Source organism: Ammospiza caudacuta, chromosome 2 (genome assembly GCF_027887145.1).
Source record: "Ammospiza caudacuta isolate bAmmCau1 chromosome 2, bAmmCau1.pri, whole genome shotgun sequence".
Lineage (NCBI taxonomy): Eukaryota > Metazoa > Chordata > Aves > Passeriformes > Passerellidae > Ammospiza > Ammospiza caudacuta.
The window spans coordinates 48,833,078-48,855,210 of record NC_080594.1 but is presented as its reverse complement, the minus strand read 5'-3'; the positions used below and the strand labels follow the sequence as shown (position 1 = coordinate 48,855,210).

The 22,133-nt window shown below is 37.0% G+C and overlaps 1 protein-coding gene across 1 annotated transcript in view; it reads left to right on the top strand.

The window, feature by feature from the left end:
• The window catches only part of XPO4 (exportin 4), a 73,296-nt gene extending 54,201 nt beyond the window's left edge, over window positions 1-19,095 (top strand). Inside the window, exons 11-23 of the mRNA XM_058825257.1 lie at window positions 877-1,019; window positions 1,136-1,281; window positions 2,603-2,780; window positions 4,107-4,266; window positions 5,847-6,016; window positions 6,968-7,142; window positions 8,223-8,516; window positions 9,426-9,606; window positions 11,029-11,147; window positions 12,050-12,180; window positions 12,946-13,063; window positions 14,293-14,385; window positions 17,368-19,095. Of these exons, the coding sequence (XP_058681240.1) occupies window positions 877-1,019; window positions 1,136-1,281; window positions 2,603-2,780; window positions 4,107-4,266; window positions 5,847-6,016; window positions 6,968-7,142; window positions 8,223-8,516; window positions 9,426-9,606; window positions 11,029-11,147; window positions 12,050-12,180; window positions 12,946-13,063; window positions 14,293-14,385; window positions 17,368-17,565 (2,106 nt within the window). The 3' untranslated portion in view covers window positions 17,566-19,095. The remainder of the gene's footprint in view (window positions 1-876; window positions 1,020-1,135; window positions 1,282-2,602; window positions 2,781-4,106; window positions 4,267-5,846; window positions 6,017-6,967; window positions 7,143-8,222; window positions 8,517-9,425; window positions 9,607-11,028; window positions 11,148-12,049; window positions 12,181-12,945; window positions 13,064-14,292; window positions 14,386-17,367) is intronic.
• Window positions 19,096-22,133: the final 3,038 nt, after the last annotated feature.

Here is a 22,133-nt window from a genome sequence, read left to right as displayed (position 1 = left end):
GTTCTATATCAAAGCAGCAACAGGAACTTTCAGTGTCTGCTTTGAGAGCAGAGGCTCACCCTTCAATAAGCAGCTGCAGCTTTGAAGTTGCCAAAAGAGAATGATTTGCTGGGTTACATAAAGAAAAGATGAATTAAAAGCACTTTGCATAAGGAGTGGATTCACTTTTCCAGGGCCTCTATAGAAACAAAGCCGACTGATGGCTTTCTCCGCCTCCTGTATTTTACTTAGTTACTTGCATAAATTTTATGATTAATAGATAAGAAAGGAACACTTTTAATATTTATAATTGGTTTCTGCATATCATGGTTCATCTCTTCAAGGAATAAGATCTGTTTATAATTTTAATAGTTTTATAATGCAACCAAGATAAGCTTTGAGAAATTGAACAGTGCAGCTCCTTCATCAGCAAAAAATAAAACTGATATCATCAAGATTATTAGTCTGCTGTTTTCTGAGTTTATAGCATTTACTTTTAATGTACTTTTTAAAAAATTTAGTGGTACTTTTTAAACTACTGTTTCCTCTCAAACAGTAGATTAGGAAAAACTTTAATGAAAGGGCTAACATTCAATTAATCATGAAAAATACTGCCTATTATGTGATTTATGTAAGATCTCAGACAACTGAGAACTATTTGAATGTTAGCAAATTAACTGAATGTGGCATTTCGGTAATGAGTTTGTGAAACGCTAATTTACAAACAATATGAACCCATGTGACTCTTTTTAACTCCACTGCATCTAATTTAGTATAAGTCTGTTGTTCATAAGTGCAAATTGTCTTGCAAGAAAGAGCCAAAATAATGCAAAAAATAATGAATTTAACAAGTATGACTTTAACTGGTTGCTTCTAATTTTGTTGAAATAACCAAAGACTGCCAATGGTGTGGCCTCTCGGGAAGAAGAAGAAATAAGTGAGCTGCAGGAAGATGACAGAGACCAGTTCTGTGACCAGTTGGCCAGCGTAGGCATGCTGGGGAGGATTGCTGCAGAGCACTGCATACCTCTTCTCACAAGGTAAGTACAAAATAAAATAGTCACAAATGCAAATCAATAAAGCAGTCACATAGGAAAAGCCTAGCTTTGCCAAAACAGTTTAAAAACAGTAAAGCTACTTTGTTTTTTGTCCACAGTTTGTTAGAAGACCGAGTGACAAGGCTCCATGGACAGTTGCAAAGACATCAGCAGCAGTTACTTGCCTCACCAGCATCAGGTTCAATTGACAATAAAGTGCTTGATGACCTGTATGAGGATATTCATTGGCTTATTTTAGTCACAGGTTAGTGAACAGCTTTAAATAGTACTTATTCTGGTAGTTTTATTGCAGCTGGAACACCCCAGGGAAAAAAAAATCCCTGTATATCAACTACTCTCCATTGACTATACATTTTATCCCTTACAATGATTTCGTCTTGGATACAGGACTTGCAAAGTCCTTGTTTTACTATCATCTGCCTTGAGTAACAGGAATATTATCTCTAATGATTACCTCATGTAAAGGTTTCATCAATGTCTGTTGGAAATTTCTGCAACTAATTTTGTTATAGATTTTTGAGTTGTGTTATCTGTCAACTTATTCAAGAAATTAGTCTCCTCATGGTATCAGTGGCTGGGAGCACGTGACTTTATAAGGGAGCCAACATAAAGTCAGGGTAATGGTGACAGAGAATCATGTAAGTTCTAGACTTTCTCAGTGTTGATGATCCATGACCCACTATTTTGTTAAGTTTCAGGGAATTTAGAGCCTCTTGAATTTAGAGCCTTTTTGGGTTTGATTTTTAGGTGATGAAATTTTACTTAAGTTTGAAAATGTAGTAACAACTAAATCTGTACTTTGCTTGGAGAAATGTATAATATATGAAATATTTGTGAGATGTTTTTTAAGATCTGGTGTTTCAGTTGCTCTCAGATGTTGACATTAATGTGTTTATAATATTTTTGTTTATAATAATTTTATAATATTTGTTTATAATATTTGTTTATAATAATTGAGTTTGTAGCTCACAGATGGTTTTGAGATCAGATATTGAAAACTGCAATTAAAGCTGGAATTAATATTATCTAGATGCCAGAGTATTGTATGAAAACCCATGCTTCAACTGATCTCAAGTTGCTAGGCAAGGAAAACTGTGTTACAGCACAGGTACTTGAAGTCTGAAAGACTCTCACAGATTTGAGATGTTAGCAAAACAGAAGTCCCAAATGATATGGACTCAGCACAGAAGTTGTAAAACAAGACTTTTTTTACCACATAGCAGAGGAAGAAAAAAAAAGACAACAAAATGTTGGTTTGTCCCTCCCCCAAGTAGATGAATTGACTGTAGTGCTTTTACATGAAGCAAAACTTCTTTTTTATTTACTTTTTAAATTGGTGGTTTCTTTTTCCAGTCTTGGTTTCTTGTCACTTGAGGTTTTTTCCTACTGAATGGCTTTAAGGATTCTAATTAACTTGCATGCATTTAAGCAGTGTTAGTCAGGGTCTGTACAAACATTTGATTGTGATGTGATGTCTGAAGTTAAGCCTATGGATTCTTTAATCAGAAAGCTATAAGTTAACCTAGGGTAGAAAGTTGTGATCACTCTTTCTTTTTTAATGTAAGGCTACCTCTTGGCTAATGATACTCAGGGAGAGACTCCGCTAATACCTCCAGAAGTGATGGAATATTCCATTAAACATTCGGCTGAGGTTGACATCAATACAACACTTCAGATTCTGGGATCTCCAGGAGAAAAGGCCTCTTCCATCCCAGGGTACAACAGAACTGATTCTGTAATTAGGTAAGGATGCATCTTCTACTATTAATTGTGTTAAATGCTTTTTCAGAGAAAAAAAAACCCTAGAACGTTTAGTTGACTTCTGTGAATGTGAAAAGTAAGCAAAAGTAAACACTGAACATTGAAAAAGGAAAGATTGACCTAATAGTCCTTACAAGCATCATAAGCCAAAGTCTTGGGAATTTACAGAAATGTTTTTTGTATTTGTACTGAAAACCCATCTTTGATCTATTTTTTTACAGAAAATCCCTAAAATTACTGAAGTAAAAAAAGTTGGCAGATCAAAATCTTTACATAATATATATTCTAAAATTCTTCAGCACATATACAGCTTAAGCAAATGCTTTCCAGAACATCAGTAAGCTTCTCTACTTTGAATATGAGTTACTGCCCAAGCTTGGCAGTAGCAGCAAAATTGATCCTCAGAGCATGAGGAGTTGTTGTCAGTTATGTACAGACATCACTGTCAGCCTATAAAAGAAGCAGGAGAGATTTCCCTTCTCCTTTTGCAAGAAGGCTGATGCTCACAAAGGACTCCTCAATTTGGATCCTCACACTTCAGAAGATTGCATTCCACTCTTAAATTGACATGGAGGAGTCTTCACCTAAGATTAGTTGTTGCCTTCATTAAATGTTTTCTTCTGGGAAGAAGGTAGAAAAAGTGGACCTTCATTAGCAATGATGTATATGCCTAGTGTTTAGAAGGTTGAACACTGCTCACTTTTACTATTGGCCACTTCAAGAAGTCACCACCAAACAGGATTTCTTGATGCAGTGTTTCAGTGGTGGGAATGAAACCAGATGAAAATAAGGAGAGATTTGAAGCCCTTTATGAATAACTCTGAAATGTTTTCAAGAAATAGTCCGCTGTCAGCTCCTAAATTTCTTATGCACAATCACATTCTTACAACATTGAATTGACGTACTACAAGAGCTAGAGTTTAATGTAGTTTTATGGACTGATTGTATTAATGCAATCACCTCATGATTTACTACTTCAGACTGTTTCCCAGCAGTAATGAACAAGAGAAAAATAACTGGTCATTTCTGTATTTGTTTTTTAGTATGCGTCACCCTGCAAACACTGCACAATTAGAACCCTTTATTAAACTTCATAGTGCAAGGAACTTTTTGGACGATATTTGCTCTAGTCTCTCTCTCACTGTGCATTTCAAAACCAATAAATTCGTGTGCTTTTTACTTGATGAGAGTTGAAGTGCTTTGTATTATCCCGATCCTTCTGTCATATTTTGTGAAAAATGAAAGTGGTTTTGGTAGTTGGATTGCTTCTCCAAAAACCACTCTGTGCATTGTATTTTAAATCTGCAGGTTGTTATCTGCTATTTTAAGAGTGTCAGAAGTAGAATCTAGAGCAATAAGGGCAAATCTCACACACCTCCTGAGCCCCCAGATGGGCAAAGATATTGTATGGTTCCTCAAGCGCTGGGCAAAAACTTACCTCCTAGTAGATGAAAAGTTGTATGATCAGGTAAGGATATAACTTTTATGAATTTATTTGTGAGTATTAGCAATAATTTCATCCTGTGAATATAGATGTCACTGTAGCTATTTAAAAGTGCAATTTAAAATTATTTTTAATGTTATATGGATTGTGATTTATTTTGGAAATTGTTTGAAATTTGATGTTTTCTTTCATTTGCTAATTAGAAATTTAGCTTTTTGTGGGACTCTTGCACATTTTGCTGTAAATGTGATTTTTTTTTTTTGGTAGCCATTGTCATATCAGAATAACATAGTACTCCTGGGCTGCATAGTGAGTAAAACTCACTGCAGTGATGTTATAAATCATGACTGTCCATCAGATTTTACATTTAATTTCTAATACAGTGATTGCTCTTGATTGTGATTCTGAGTTAGATATTTAACACCATGACAAGGTAGTATACATTAGCTAATGTCATGCTACTTTCTCTCCTCATTCTCATTGTATATATTATGATTTCAGCAGTGTCTTTTTTTGTAAAGGGCAACTTCTTACTGTGCTTGGACAGCACTAATCATGATTAGAACTTGATCCTGATTTTGCTTATTGAACTAACTGTAATCCAGCTAGCTCACAGAGGCCCCCCATCCTGAGGAGATCCTGTTGGCTCTAATTTTTGAGAAGTCTTCTCCTCCTCCCCTTTATTTCCACTATTGAAGCAACTAAGAATACTAACGCTTCAGGGGGCCTCTCCTTAACAGTAATAGGTATCACACAGACTTGTAAATATTTGGAGTTGTACTATTCAGCTCATACATATAGCACAGCTAAGAATTCATAAAGGTACCGGTTGGGCAAGATCCATGTAAAAAACAATGTGAAGAAACAAAACAGAGTGTCTAGGAAATGCACACATTTAGTTTGTGTTGACATGTGAAAGTGATTGAAACTTCTATTTAAAGCTTATGCTCAGCCATGTATATGAGTTCTTAAAGGTAGAAGTGTTAGTGGTGTGCTAACAGGAAGTTCCTGCACAATTACTACAAAGTCTTTGGATTTCACTCTTGAGAACCTTTCTTTGAAGGTAGGAGAACAGGCAATTTCAAGGAAGCATATTTTAATGTGCCAGGACCAGAGTGTGACATGTTTCCTAAAAGATGTATAGATCAAAGGAACCATCTGCAGAAAGCAGATGCAGATAAATTGAGGTGAAAATTAATTTTTACAAGTTTCTATATAGATCAAGAATTAGTAATAATTTTTACCTCTGAATTTTGAGGAATTATGTCTTAAATTCATGGAAACACTTTTGGGAGGTGATTTTGGGATCTTATAATTATTAAAGCTTTTGAACTTTCACTGGCCTTAAAAGCTAGACGTACTCAAGCCTTTTTTGTAGGGATGTTGAAACTTTTCTTTGTTTTAGCTGTTGTGCTTAAAATCACAAGATAAATTTGGCAAAGATTTTTCTCTTACAGGTATTCTTTGCCTTTGTCTATGTAACATTTGTGTCATTTAAGTAGAAAAGAAGTGACAGCCTGAAAAGAATTTGCTTACAATGATTGCCATACACTTTTGGGTTCTGGCTTCTGTAAAACTCACTCATTTTAATGCTTTTCTTATAGATAAGTCTGCCATTTAGTACAGCATTTGGTGCTGATACAGAGGGTTCCCAGTGGATTGTGGGTTACCTTTTAGAAAAAGTGATCAGTAACCTGGCAGTGTGGAGTTCAGAGCAGGACCTTGCAAATGATACTGTACAACTGCTAGTAACATTAGTGGAAAGGAGAGAGCGGTAAGTTGCTATACCTCTGGAAGTCAAAAAGTTTCTTTTGCTTCCTTTAAAGTTTTTTGGCCACAGTAATCCAGATATAGGGCACTTCATATTCATGCCTCTGTAAATTACTTTAGTAACATACTATAACTACAAAAAATCACCACAAACTTGTCTGACAAGCTGAGGAGTGAGACCTGTATTTGACAAAACATCACCTAATTTTTATTACTGTTTAGAAGTGCACTCTCCTTCTCTACTTTTGTGTCTCACTCTTAAACAGCGAGAAAGGAAAACTCTCCTGGTCTCCACTCTTATTGCAAGGATTTTTATGTTGCTGTTAATTTTTTTTTGATTAGGAGTTCAGATACTGGCTAAGCCAATATGAAATATGTTTGTAAATCTAAATTATTTTTTTTAAATACAGGATTTTGTGGATTCAGTCAATTTTCAATAAGTTTTCTTTGATATTGCAAACTGTGAAGCAGGAAGTTGTTGAATGCTTTATTTATGTCAATTGACATGTAATTATACATGCAATCATACATTCACGGTCTACTGAAAGACTGTTCAAAGTATGAGGATTTAAAATGCTTGAGGATTTTTCTTTTTAAAAAAATTAAACCCCACAGGAGCTAGTTTTGAAATAAATTGCTTATTTCATTATGAAGTAATGAGACTAAGCTTTTAATCCATGCAATATGTCCATTAACTCTTGTGTGTGTATGTGTGTAAAACTAAAGAACTTCCCTGCTTTTCTCCCGTATGGATTGATTTATTTTCAGAGTATATACTTTAGAAATCTGAGAGCTGAGGCATTAGTAAGATGAAAATCAAAGGGCAATTTAACCTCAGAATAAAGGAATTAAAAAAATATAGCAACAAAAAATTCTGGCAACTGCTAGAAACCTGATGTGCTCTGTTAATACAATTTTGTGAAGTCTTTAATTAATTTTTTTTCCCCTCTTTTAGGGCAAACTTAGTTATTCAGTGTGAAAACTGGTGGAATTTAGCTAAACAGTTTGCAAGGCGAAGCCCTCCTCTTCACTATTTGTCTAGTTCTGTGCAGAGAACACTAATGAAAGCTTTAGTTCTAGGAGGTTTTGCTCATATGGATACAGAAACAAAGCAACAATACTGGACAGAGGTAAGCTATTTTGATACTTCTGTTGCCTCCATATAAGCCAGTTAGTTTAGGGAATTTTATAGTGACACAAAATCAATTTGTATAACATATTTTGATATTTAATACTGAAGATTTTTTAAATTATTCTCTGTTTGATGGTCAATACTTGTATCTCTTGTCTCTAAATTGTATCTAAAATATCCCAACCCAAAATAAACCACTAATAATTAATTGAAGTATTTGTGAGACAGACAGTAGAGCAATGTGTTTGAAAAAGACTAATAGGGAAGATTAAAAATTTCCCTTGCACTGGGACATTTCTTCCTTTCATTTTAATTTTATGGTGTTATGATTTATTCTGTTCTCACTTAATGATAATGACAGTAAGTAAAAAGCTGATGTGGAACATAATGAAGAGTCTTGACCAGCTCTTTGTGCCCTGGCACCATTAAAGCTCAGATATTTAATACCAGAAAGGCTGATGCTAGAAAGTAGCTGAAATTATATCAGGAAGCACCATTTGACTTTGTGAAGCATTGACCTTCTGATAAAAACATGCTTTTATTGGCAGATCCCAAAATTAGAGATTTAAGGTAAAACTGCAATGCAGTGGAAGTAATTGGGAAAAAAAATCAACTATTTTTGTGGAAGTTTCTAAATTGAAAATACAGATGATGACAAAAGTGCTTTTGCTATTGAGAATCTTAATGTGGCAAAGATAGCTGTGAGCATTAATCTTAATGGTTTCATTAATAAGCTGTAACAATTTTTTCCACTCATGCTGAATTTGAAGGGAATAAAATGCTTTGAGCCAGAGAAAGTAATTGTCATTTGTTTAAACACTACAAAATTAGCTAAAATATTCATGGAGGTGCTCAATTTGACACCTGCCTGCAGGTCATGATGGACAGTGAGAGGCACTACTCACTACCACTTCTGCTTGCATTAATGTGACAGATAATGACATAACTGAGCCATTGGAAACTGGAAGTGATTGCTTTTGGCGTGGCAGTACAAGGAGCAGTTTGCTAAGTGATTTAAACCTCATATCTCATATAACAATATGCTCATCCTAATGTGACTTTTCTGGAAAATTTCAAGGTTCTTCAGCCACTTCAGCAGCGATTCTTGAATGTGATAAACCAGGAAAACTTTCAGCAGATCTGCCAGGAGGAGGAAGTGAAGCAGGAAATCACTGCTACATTAGAAGCACTCTGTGGCATTGCTGAGGCTACCCAGATTGATAACGTAGCAATTCTCTTCAATTTCCTAATGGACTTCCTTAATAATTGCATTGGATTAATGGAAATATACAAAAACACACCAGAGACTGTTAATCTCATAATAGAAGTCTTTGTTGAAGTTGCACATAAACAAATTTGCTATCTTGGAGAGGTAAATTCAGCCAGGAGGGGAAGGAGGGGGGCAGAGTGTGTGTGCATGCTTGTAAATGTGTATACAGTGCTAGTCCTTAAACAAAATAAAATGTAGTGATTTTTATAGAGAGAAAGACTATATAGACATATCTGTTAAAGGATTCCCTTGTTTTAAAACATACACTTGCAAAGATTAAAAGCAGGACATTTAGACTGGGTTTTTTACCCATAAATTTAACCACAGTTCATCACTGGTCTAACTATGCATGGGTGGCAGAAGAAGACAGAATATGTTGTGTACTTTTTTATAACAATATCAAACTTCTCTGAAGTCTAGTCCAGGAGAATTGCAACAGTATTCTATGTGGCAAATGCTTACCACAGAGACACTGCTTTAGTCCTAGGCATGGCATTAATAGATCCCAAGAAGTTAACAGTTAAAATTGTGAGTTTGTGCATTGCACTTGCATCTTGCACTTAGCACTGTTGGCTAATTTTGTTTTCAAATTTGGAAGAGTTCCTGCCCATTCCAAACTGGGTATACACAAACAGTACACTGTTTGTGGCTCTAAATTTCTATATTTTAAAGTGTGTCCCAGGGGATTTTGTTGGTAATCTAGTTTGTGAGATTAGTGAGGTATGTCAGTCTGTCCCAAACCAGTCTTGTCTGGATTTTTGTTAAAACTGAGGAATTCAGAAAATTAATCTTTTGCTTTTTCAATCAGTATCATATCAATATATGGCTGTAAGTGTTCTTATTGTCTAAGGTGGCTGTTTCCTTGATGATTTTGTGTACAATTGGTACAAAAGTGATCATACACTGAAATGAAAATCTTGAAGTATTGTCTACCAAGTAATGCCATCTTAAAACAAGATGTTTAGCTTTTAGCATGTGGATGTTTTCTTATTATGTAACATTGTTTTATAGGCCAAAGCCATGAACTTGTATGAGGCCTGCCTAACTCTGCTCCAGGTATATTCCAAGAATAATCTAGGTCGACAACGGATAGATGTTACAGCAGAAGAAGACCAGTATCAGGATCTCCTTCTTATTATGGAGCTTCTCACCAATCTTCTATCAAAGGAATTCATAGATTTCAGTGATACAGGTATTAAGGAATTGATAATTGATGAACTACATGTTGTTTTGTAAACTGTAAGAAGCATTCTGGGGCTTGTGTTCGGTTCATGTAAAGTAAAAGCTGAAGTTTAGGCTTGACTAGGTCAGGATATGGAAATTGCTATTTTAAGTAGCAAAGAAGGACTTTTCACTATATTCTAACATCTAAAATTATTGTTGCTGTCATAAAATAAATTATGGATGTGTGAAACAGCTTGAAATCTGAATGTTGCAAGTCTGAATATGTTGTACCAGCAGTTTTATAACAAAAAGTGCATAGAGAAGTTGTGGTAGTAAAGTAGCTCAAGAGAGCAGATGGGTGGTCTTAGTACAGGATTCAACTTTTGTGAAATGTTGAGTCATTAAAATTCCATCATTGAGGGTCTTCTGTATTCCTCTTTCACAGAACATACCTTATGGTTTGTGGGTGTACTTAAGGGTTCCTTCTTGTATTCCAACCCATTACTTTCATTTAAAATTGCAGTTCTTGCAAATTACATTTGCATGGTTCATATCTCACCATGTTCTATACACTTTGCACAAATAACAAGCCAGGCAGATTCAGTTTGATACCAAGCATGTTTTGATATTCATTGCTTTTCTGAGGTATATATTGAAAGAGAGCATCCTGTACTCTGAAATCCAGTACATAATTTTTTTTCATCATGCATGCACAACATGAATACAGAAGCAGATTTAGATTTAGTCCATTGAATGGACAACCCAGTGCTTTGTAAAGTATTTACTTGGAAATCTGGATGTTAGTTGTGTGGAAAACACTTACCATGAAACAAAGTAATATGAATAAATGCAATGCCCAGAGATCAAATCTGTTGAGAATTTTCTACATACTGCTGCTGACTCAATGCAGGAATTATAAAAGTAAGGTCATTGCTAGTTGATGGGAAATGTAGGCCTTAACCTGTAACTGGAGAAAAGTTGACAACATCCTAACTGTGGAACTTTCTCTGTTAGCTCTCCCATTTTTTTGTCCTTCTGTTCATAAAATATATTAAAGCATATGTAAATATATAATATATATAAAATGTATAAAAATGCAGTAATATTTTACTCACTCTGTGTTTATGTGTGCAGGCATGAAGCAGCTACCACTAGAAACCAATGCAATATTCTGTAATGGAAGGGAGCCCTCAGTATCTGAAGTGTTCTGGTTTAGCATGCCATCTGGTACAAGTGATTATGAAATGCTTAGTCCCAATGAATATAAATATAGAGTGATGTGACAGCCTCCACTCACTAAGGTTCTATTTTAATACAGTGCCTCACAATTTTATTTGGAGAGAGGGGACTAGTCCTATTTTTAAAAATGTCTGTATTATAAAGAAATGGGACTGTTCCTTCAATATGTTTAATCTTCCTTTTATACAAAATATTTTTTTCTTTTCTGTAGATGAAGTATTTAGAGGACATGAGCCTGGGCAAGTTACAAATAGATCTGTATCAGCAGCAGATGTTGTCTTATATGGGGTTAATCTAGTTCTGCCTCTAATGTCACAAGATCTGCTGAAGGTAAGTATATTTTTTACACAGAGCTGCTAGAATATGAAAGCTTTGTAGTAATGAATTCCCCAGAATTTGTTCCTCTATGCATTCCGCCTGAGTTTTCTAGACTTCATAAATGTAAATAACTGTTCCATAGTTCTAAATACTCTTTGAAAACAAATACTGTAAGCTGAGAAAATGTATATCTGAAGGTTCTAAACAAAACTTTACTTCTAAAAGCAAGTCTGTGCAGATCAGCAGCCAAACCTGAAATGTGGCTTATGGAGTCCTTTGTTTAATAGTGTCAGAAATGTGACAAGAAGCATAAATAGTGATAGAGGTTAAAAGTAACTATTAATTTCCACAATACAGATGGCTGTCGATCATAGGCATGAGCAGCTTGCCAGTAGAACAGTAAAATATGAAACAACGGGACAGCAGCATTTCATTGCTGCACTGTGTTCATGTTTTACTTGGAAGCAGGGCAACACTTCAGGAGGGTGTCTCAGCTGTCCCCTCTCCACATGCTTTCTCATCCAGTAGCTCCTGCTGAGCACAAGATCCACATCCATTTTAGATCAGACCAAAGTGAGGGATCTACCCTGGGAGCCCCTCAATTGTGCTCCAAATGCTCACGAGGCTTTTACCCCACAGGATTAGATTTGTCTGTGTCCAAAATAAAACTCCTTTAAGTTGTGTAGAGCAGATGCCAGACTGCCACCATCTACTGTTTATCTTTAGGAATCATCTTTTATTGTACCACAGTGTTTGTATTTATATAAAGTTGTAGCCATTCTAATGACTCAAGTTTCCTGCTAAAATTCTTTTCTTCAGTGCACATCATCAGTATTGTCTCTTTGTACAGTTGAAAATTATGCCAAAACAGTTACGTGATTGAATCTAAAAATATCATGCTTTTCTTTTGACAGTTTCCATCTCTGTGTAATCAATATTATAAATTAATCACTTTCATATGTGAGATATTCCCTGAGAAGATTCCACAACTTCCAGAGGACCTCTTTAAGAGCCTAATGTACTCACTGGAGTTAGGGATGTCATCGTATCCTTTATAGCTCTTGGAAATGTTTTTTAAAAAAGATCTAAGATGCTTTTATAAGGACCTGTTAAATATATCTTTTTTTTTTCTTTTTCCTATCAATATCTGCATGTATAATTATATATCAGTAATTGACTCTGCTCTCTGGGGATGGAGAGTTTCACTGGAGTGTCCACTGAGATTCCAGCATTAGCTGAATTGCCTCCAACTTGTGGTGCTTGGGCGCAGCCTTTAAGTAGCTTAGCATGTAAGTTTTTTCTGGCAGCCATTCCTGCCTCCTCCATTACTTCATTTCAGAGTGGGTAACTTCATAAGCCTTCAGCTGGTATCCCAAAGCCATTCCTGAATTAGTCTCTCAGCTGGTAATATAAAACATTGCTGTTGTTCTACTGGGCTGGCTCCAGAGCATTTCCTGTCAGGGTGCCAATGGGCTCTCCCTCTCATAATGGGAGTACCATTTTCACTAATCTGTGGCACGTGTCAGAAACAGATGAGCTTGACCATAAGGGACTGTTTCTGAAAATGTTATGTCAGAGAGGGTTATGTTACCTTAGGGCATGTAGCTAATAAAAAAAGTAATGAAGCTGGAATCCTTTCCCCACACTTTTTTCTAGGATTTTTTTAATTTGATTTTTTAATTAGCAGCTTTGTAGTGAAGAGAAGCCTTGAAACATACAAGTATTTCAGATATTTTCTACTGTCACAACTGGGTAGTTTGACCACCATTTAATTGAAATTTGACTTCAATTCTTTAACATCCATTATCAGAATGAGCTCAGAGGTTTGCCAGCTCTGTCTGGAGGCTGTAACACCATTAGCAGAACAGTGTGCAAAATCACAAGAAACAGATTCAACTCTTTTTCTAGCAACAAGGCACTTTCTTAAGGTAAGGCATCTATTTTTCTTGTTACTTTGTTTTTTTGCATAAAAGTAGCATCCAGAGGCCAAACAGTGATCATATCCAGATTAATCAGGATAATACATATAGTAAGAAACAGCCTGTTACCTAGAAAAAAAAAAGTGTCAGTTTAAGAAGAAAGAGGGCATGAAGAACTGAAGGTTCCAGACTAGAGTCTAGACAAAAGAGGATGGAAGTGTAGAGGGAACTAATCTATTTTTGCCAGTAAACAAAAGACCTGAGTCTCTCAGAATGGAATTTTTATATCCATGCTCTGCACTTGAGATTGACAGTTTTAGCAGTTCCTGGTGAAGCTGTGAACAGAAGGCTTCTAGAATTCTGTGAATTGGAGGCTGGGTAGAGTACTGAAAGAAGAGGCATGAAAAAGAGCATAGCTGGGAACTAGAAAGGAAATGCTGTCAGTTATTCAGTGTATCTAATGAATTATGCATTTTCTTAATTCAGTGTCACGTTCAGTACTTACTTTTAGGACCATCCGCTTTAATGAATTTTGGAGTGACCTGGTAGCAACTGGGTTCCTACCAAGTGGCAACAAAGTAATTGTGAAATCTGTGTGCTTGTCTTCTGATTTTGAATAGGTTTCAGTTTTACTTAAGACATCTTTTCTTACCAAACTGACTGGGGTTTCTGAGGATTCTCATTAAATGCTTTCATCAGACAAGCTGAGAGAATGAAAAATTAGTATAATTTTGTCATTATGTATCTTCTAAGTTAACATAGTTTCATTCCTTATTACTAAGTTTCCACTTAAAATTATAATAATCCTCTTTACTAATCTCTTCCCTGTTTGACTTTCTGTGAGCTATAGGAGTCTCCAAAACTTGAGGAAAAGTTCTGTATTTTATTCTGGAAGAGCAAAGGCTTTTTTCATTATTTTTTCTGGTATATCTGAAGCTTTTGGAGAAAAATACAAGTGATGTCATATTTCTCTGAAGAACAGTTGTTATAAATCAACAACAGGTTCCAGTGGTTTGAGATGTGAATTTATGCTGTTAAACTGAGACTGGGCTTCTAAAGTTCTGGTACCTAAATCCAAAAATAAAAAATGGGGACAACAAAGCAAACAACAACCTTGGATGTTTGTAATAAATGTTCATTGTTATTATCAGAAGTGAAGATGAGCTTCAGCAGCAAATGTTGATAAAGTGGAAAGTTAAGTTTACACTTACACAACTACTTATCTTTTTTGATTTCAGATGGTTTTTGATATGCTGGTACTTCAGAAGCACAATACAGAAATGACAACTGCAGCAGGTGAAGCATTCTACACATTAGTGTGTTTGCACCAGGTATGGTATTCAGACACACCCTGAAAAGAAGTCATTTGTTAAAGGAGAGTGGTTATTACTTGTGCACCTGAGAAATCACGGAGTCATTTGGGTTGAAAGGGGGCATCCTCAGGAGGTCAGCCTGTTTTAGCTGCAGGTCTTTGCATTTGTCCTTGCTGAGTTTCACAATTCTCTGTCAGCTCACTGCTCCAGCCTGAGTGTTTTTAAATGTCAGTCCTGCCCTTGAATGCAATGGCTGCACTTGCCAGTTTGGTTTCATCCCCAGACCTGAGAAGAGTGTATTTCCCCTCCTCCTCCAGGTCACTGATTAAAATATTTAACAGGACAAGGTCCAGATGAGAGCTCTCACCCAGTAAGACAATAAAATCCTACCTTGGTTGCAAGGGTGCAGTACACAGCTGCTGATGACCTTCTTACCTTAGGTATCCACTGCACTTGTCTTAGCCATTGATGTAAGTAATTTTGTCTAAGAAGACAGGTTGGTAAAGCAGGATTTACTTGGGTAAATCCACACTAGATGTTCTCAGAACCACAGAATATGCTGAGTTGGAAGGGACCCATGAGGATCATTGAGTCCAACTCCTCGGCCTGCACAGGACCGTCTCAAAGAATCACACCATGTACCTGAGTGCATTGTCCAAACACTTCTTGAACTCTGCCAGGCTGGTGCTGTGACCACTCCCTGGGGAGCCTGTTCCAGTGCCCAAACACCCTCTGGGTGAAGAACCTTTTCCTAATACCCAACATAAACTTCCCCTGACGCAACTTCAGGCCACTCCCTTGGATCTTTTGACTTTCACATGCCCAGAAATAACTTCCAGGAGTACTTGCTTCATGATTTTCTTAATAATTTGAAGATGATAGATAGCAGCCAGTAATGAATGACATGAGCCAGCTTTCTGATCCCTTGGACAGATTGTCAGGTCTTATGAGCTTGCATGCACCAAGATTTCTCAAGAGATCTCTGGGTTGATCCTCTTTGCTATGCACAGTTTGTCTCCTCCTTGGACTCTGTCTCTCACAAAGGTCTGGTAAAACCTGTCAGTGAAGACCAAGGCAAAAGAAAGCATTGATTATTTCAGCCTTACCTCTTGTCTACTATCATTAAATCATCTATTCCATTCAGCAATAGAATGCATATTTTCCCTTTTCCTTCTTTTACTCTTAAAGTACTGGTAGAAGCTGCTTTTGTTGTCTTTGCTGTCCTTTGCTAAATTCAGCTTTAGCTGAACTTTATTTTTCTGTCATTGTTCTTGTCCGGACAGTGTTTCTGCTGTCTTCCTTTCTAGCTCAACCTGCTTCTATTTCCTGCATGTGTTGCCCTTGTGCTGGAGTTCAGTCATTAAGTCCCTGCTTAGCTGAATCAGTGGCCTTATTGTTTTCCTCTGTATCCGTTCTTGTGCTTGGAAGAGGTTGTCCTTAGGACCTGTCAGCTCTCTTGAGCTCTTTTTGTCTTCAGAGTTCACTCCCACAGGATCCCACCTATCAGTCTTGAAGAAGGTGACATCTGGACTCATGACATCCAGGTGACATCCAGGTCCTGTGCTTGTCTGCCCTCTTTCCTCGCTTTCCTCGGAATCTTTAACTCCACTATTTAATGATAACTGAAAGGCTGGCATTAATTACTACATCCATGACCAGCTCTTACTAGCTGTGAATAGCAGATGCAAAGTCACACCCCTGGGTAGCCCATCTGGTATGTGAGCAAATGTCAGGGAGATAATCTCTTGTAAGTCTGATCTGGAAACTTCCTCAAGTTGCTTTAAGATGACTAAAAGCCCTGTTCTGGGGATTTGTAATGAGATCTCACCCCAAAAGATGTCCTCTTTACTGCTTCTCCTCTGATCATGATTCCTAAGCACTCAACTAGATTGCTGCCCAGTCTGTAGAAAACCATTTTTCATTTGAGCTGCCTTTGCACAGAAGTGTCAATCTTCTGTCATCTTCTGCCCTGAAGAACTCTAACAAGCTTCCGCCTGTCCCTTGGAACACTCCAGTCATGCCACCTGTCCCACCACATATTAGTGCCTGCAGTAATGTTGCAGATCTGAACCTGCACGTGAAGCTCTAGCTCCTTCTGTTTCCAAAGTTGAACATACTTCTACACAGGCATTTGAGGTTGGTCTCCTTTCAGCCTGTTTCATCCTTTGAGGAGCACTTTTAAACCCATCACATTTGTGTTCTTTGTGCTCTCAGTCTCTGTTTCTTTACTCATCTGCAAGTTGTTACCACCATCCCTCAACAAGCCCCTTAAAGCCCTTCCTGCCAGCTTGGCAAGCCTTTGGCAAAGACATTGCTAAGCCACTTTGTCCTATGGATCCTTGCTCTTGTTAGCAGCCTTATCCCTTAAAGAGGGACTCGTGAACATGTAAAAGAAAAGGGCCCTGTGATACCACCCACAGGTGACAAATTCTCATTGTGTCTACCCTGACCCAACCCTTCATGGGTAGAATGGAGGGAACTGCTGTTCTGACTCCTGTGTCCTTCACACGTGCTCCCAGAGCTTAGTCCCTTTGGACTTGCTTCAGGTGTTTCTTTGTCTTTTTTTTCTGTCTAAATAAGCATGAGAATAAGTAGGGTACTCTTAGAAAGGAATCTAAGCTCTCTGTCCCAGGAAAGGAACCCTAGAAAATGGAGAACCTGTGGGAGGAGATGGTTGGCATGGAATGTGGGACAGGCATCAAGTCCAGTCTGCAGGAATAAGCCTATGCTAAGAAAGAGCTAGAAGGCTCTTTGGCTTAAAATTCTCATCTTACTCTGCACTGCAAAGCATTGTGCCTTACTTTGAAGACTTCTTTAGCCTTAGAAAATACTCATCCTGGTTGAAGGATTTTATCTGGTTTAGAGGTAGGTGAAAGGCTGTGAGGACAGGTGAAGAGGTACTGATAGTTTTCTGTCACAGCCTTTATTGTGGATCATATTCTGATGGGAGAAGTTGTATATATTGTATCTCTCTTTTTTTTTTTAATGTTTGTTTAACAGGCTGAATATTCAGAGTTAGTTGAAACATTGCTATCAACTCAACAAGATCCAGTAATTTACCAGCGGTTAGCAGATGCCTTCAACAAGCTTACTGCAAGCAGCACTCCTCCTACACTGGACCGTAAGCAGAAGATGGCCTTCTTAAAGAGTTTAGAAGAATTTATGGCAAATGTTGGTGGACTTCTCTGTGTAAAATAAACAACAAAACTCTATGCCTAATTTAGACCCTTTCTGCAAAATGCACTGAGAAATGCTGAATGCTGACTAAATCTTATACCTGTCTCTGGGTTCTTTGCAGCCATCTCGGATTCTAGAGAGCCTGGAAGTTTGAACATAACAACACAGAATAGGAGAGGTCAACTTTGAATCAGCTTCTGCTATTATGTGTTAGCTGCAATCTGTCATACTTGGGTGTGGAAGAGAATGAACAGAAAATCTGAATTGAGTTTTTTTCCATTTGTGTGCAAACAGATATGGGCACAATGAAATAAATGCAGTGCCTTTCCCCCTGCACTGGTTTAAAATATGAGTGGTCATGTAAGCATACAGATTTCTTTTCTACCCAAAATCATGTTAGAGTGTGAAGCAGATACATATAAAGCTATAAACAGTTTAGCTGATTTTAAGCTTTATTTTTCCTCTCTTAAAGTTTGAGTTTGTGTTCCAATGAGGAAGAAAAACCAAACGGTATTTTAACTTGTGTTTAGTTCTGTTTTTCTACATCAACCTTACATTGCAGGTTTAATGCAATGCAGGTTTTTACATTATGTTCTGCTGCCTAAAGTTCAGAGAAAAAAAAAAAGATGTATATTTTTGTTCCCCAAAAATGAACTTTAGGAACTGTAGCCATTTCATTGCCTTAATTTAAAAGAAAAAAAAAAAAAGGAAGCTCATATACTTTAGGTAAGAACTTTAAGGCAAGATTTGACTCTTGAGAGTTGGTTTAGGATGTTGGCACTGAGCTGCTGTGTACCTGTTGCAGCCCTTCATGTTGATGTGTTGTTTTGGAATGAGTGTCTAATACAAGGTTCATGTGTAGTTTTACTTTCAGTATCTGTCTTGATTCTCACCTGGGTTGCACGCAACTGCAATGTGTTTCTACACTGAACTGTTTGCTGAAGCAATAACAACCCAAAAGGTGTGAATTACTGACAAACTTTGTAAAGTTGGGCATTAGCTAAAACAATTATGCTAGCACAGGAGCATCAAACTCTTTTGCTCAAACATGTCTATTTGACTCCAGTGGGCAAGGGTAATTGGGAGGTCTCTGCTGTAGGAGATTTTTGGTTTTTGCTGAATCTAGTCCCACCTCTGCAGAGCTCTCCCAGCTGCTCTGCTCTTGCTTGGTTTTTTATATCAGCACTTTAGCTTTTATCATAGCAGAATATAGTGCCCTGATTATATAGAACCAACAAGGGAGAGCAGCACATGAATATGAAAGCAAGGCCTGCTTTGTCTCTTGTCATGAGCCAGAGGAAACTGAAGCAAACACAAATGCTGCATGTCTAGTAAAATTATTTTTGTGGAAATACACAGAGGCAGAAGTGGGCCCTTCTGTTTAAGACCTCTGCTAGATTATGCTGTTAAGTATTTCCCATGTGTTTTTACAGTTTATATAAAAAGTCTGATATACACTTTTATATGGCTACATATAGCTTCGTGTTTGCAATTCTGTGCCATTCTTCAGCTATTCATCTCAAAATTAGTCACAATAGCCAGAATCTCACAACAGGCACAAACCTCTAATACTGTGCTATAAGTGATCTAAGGTTTGTTGGGTTTTTTGTTTGTTTGATCGATTTTTTTTTTTGTTTTGTTTTGGTTTTTGGCAGTGTTTTGTTTTCTTGTTTTCTGTGGGGGATTTTTTGGGGGGTGGTGGGGTTTTTTTGGTAAGTTAAATTCGTAAGTGTCTCAAGCATGGATCCACAAGGCCAAAAATACCATCTCTTTATTATACTTTTAATTTATGTGAAAACTGGGCAAGAACAGATTTATACATTACAAAGTGACCATAAAACTTCATAGATAATAGTGTACCTTCCCAGATAGTATTTTATTTCTAAGATAACCTGCAAAGCATTTTAGAACAGGAGAATTGCTCTCAATTTTTTCTTTAAACTCTAGTGCTTTTCTTTAAAAGATTTCTTGACTGTGCACTTGCACAAAGTACAATGATCCTGGCAGATCATTCTGTTTCAAACTGTTGTGATGGCTGAGTTTTTATTTTTAAATTGGGGTTTGCTATTTTTGAAACTGCTTTTGGGGTTTTTCTGAGTTTGTACGTTGGATGGGGCAGAAGTTCTGAAACTTCATTTTTTTCAGATGAAGGGCACTGAAGCTTGGGAACATCAGCAGCAGTAGGAGCTGGTTTGTTATGATGTGGCTGATGTCAGGTATCTAGACTGAAGTCTTCAAAAAGATCATAGCAAATATTCCATGTTTTGGGTCTGACTGAGTAACTGATACACTCAGTCATCCTTTCTTTTATAACTAGCTCTGTCACTATTGTTTTATTAATCCTAAAACTGGCTCACTATTTAAAAATATTTATTAACTTTAAAGAGTTGGAATCTCTTGCATATTGTGATGAACGGGAGCACAAATTGAGTTTGTATTCTGGGCAAAGTAATGTGCATATGCATTATTTTTCTTTTCAGGCCCATTGTGTTGTAACAAGCAGAAACATACAGCATTTCTGAGTATCAAGACTTTACCTAAAGCATGAACACCCACTTTCAAAGACTAGTTTTAAAGGTGGTTTAAAAATTTCTTTTGCCCTTGTTTAAAAATAATATATGTTAAAGCAAAACTGTCCTAGTAAGCGTTTTGGGGATTTTGGTAATTTCCTGCTTTATGTTACACTTGCCTGTTTTTTAATTTTCCTTTCATTCTCATATATTTAACAGAGATCTTTCCATGCCATTTTATGTTTCTTTTTAATGCTAAGATGTCTCTGCTTAGTGACATCCATGAAATGGTTGCAAAGGTTTCTGGAAATAAGTCCTGTTCATTCATACTCTTCCTGGTGACTGCTTCTATCCAAGCTATTTGACTACTGTATCCTTTCTGTACCAAAAAAAAATAGAAAAAAAGAATTTTCTGTGATCATCTACACATCCAGTTGTTGTAAATCAGGGTGTGAAAGCACATTGAGGTCCACAGGAAAGACTCAGACTGTTTGTAGTGAACACTGAGAGACGACTCGACATAAGTGTTCTGGAAGTTCTATAGCATCATTGCATTAATTTTCCATTCACTGTGGAGAGTGAATAATGGTTCTAAAAATGCACCTGTTTTTTGAAGGAAGAAAAAAGGCAATTCAAACCAAGTTATAAATGCTGCATGATACTATTGTAACAAATATATTTGTCTAGACTTTCCTTGCTGAAACAGATTATCGGACCAGTGTTTTCATTCTGAGACTGGCTTCTTTTCTGTTTTGCCAGCTCCTTCCCCACTGTAATAGTTCTAATGCTGGCATAATAATTCTGTTCAACCTGTAGTTTTGAACACTGACAAGCATCGAGTTCAATCATAAAATTGAAGGCCTTGTTAAAAGCACAGATACACAGCGACAGGAGAAGGGGACCGGATGCATGAAACTTCCACTTTCGTGTGTATTTATGCCTTAATTAGCTTCACTGAATTACCACCAGAATCTGCTACTTTTTGCCCAGAGGTTTGTGTTTCACCATTTAATGGTAAAGGGCTCATCTTTTTTCTCAGGAATGAGAAACTTGTTTTCTCAGCATGTCCAAATCCTACTAGTTGAAAGAGAGAGGTTTAAATTGGAGTCATCGCTTTCATAGTGAGAAGAGCTCACTAAAGCCCCAGTGTTTACCTGGGCAAATCCCTTTATGTCTAAGCCATGTAGTTCTAGAAAATAGGCTTGTTCAAAGCAGTCAGTTGTCCATTTAAAATCTAGTTCTTTAAAAGGGAAGGCAAATTCTAATTTGTGATCTGTAAAACTATTAAAAAATACAAATTTGCAGCATTTTGCTTGTAAAACACTTCAAGTAATTTCAGGTTTGGTTAAGTGATTACATAAGAAGGGGTGGGTTTTTTTATGGAAGTAGCTTGATGAATATAAGCGCAGGAGTAGGAGCCAGGCTCCTCTAATTTTGTAATGTTTATTCACAGGATCCTCTGTGGCCGTTGGCAAGTCACTAGAACTGTGTTATTGTTAAAATAGCATTAACACCTACCTACCTCACAGGGATGTTGTGAGGATTAGCTTATGCCTATAAAATGCTTTGAGGATCTGAGATGCTATGTAAATATTATATACTTTAATTTTAGTTTTGTGAGGTGTAAGATTTACTGTAATGAAAACAGAAGATTTTCATAATGGTAAAGCCCAGTAGAGGCAGCAGTGGTGCAGTATTCCCAGGACTGATCTACTGCAGTACAGTAATGCTTGCTGTAAAATTGTCATTATTTCCATTACAGCCAATTGAAATGGCACCTTCTTATATAAGGTGAGATTCCCCACCAGTGTGCCTCAGTTCTGATCTTCAAAGAGAGAGGACAGTTACTGGTTATTCAGGCTTTGGTGCCTGTGCTTGTGACAAGTGCTGCTTGTGGTGCTTGGGTTTTGTTTGGTTTACTTTTGATTTTCTTTACATTTTTCTGCAAGGAACAAATACCACATGTTTCTCCCATGTCTGTTCCAGTCACTAAGTATAACCAAAGCCTAATGATAACAATTAAAATTTAAAGAGCCATCCCCGTTCCCCTGCCCCTCATAAATTTGCATTTGAGTAGCT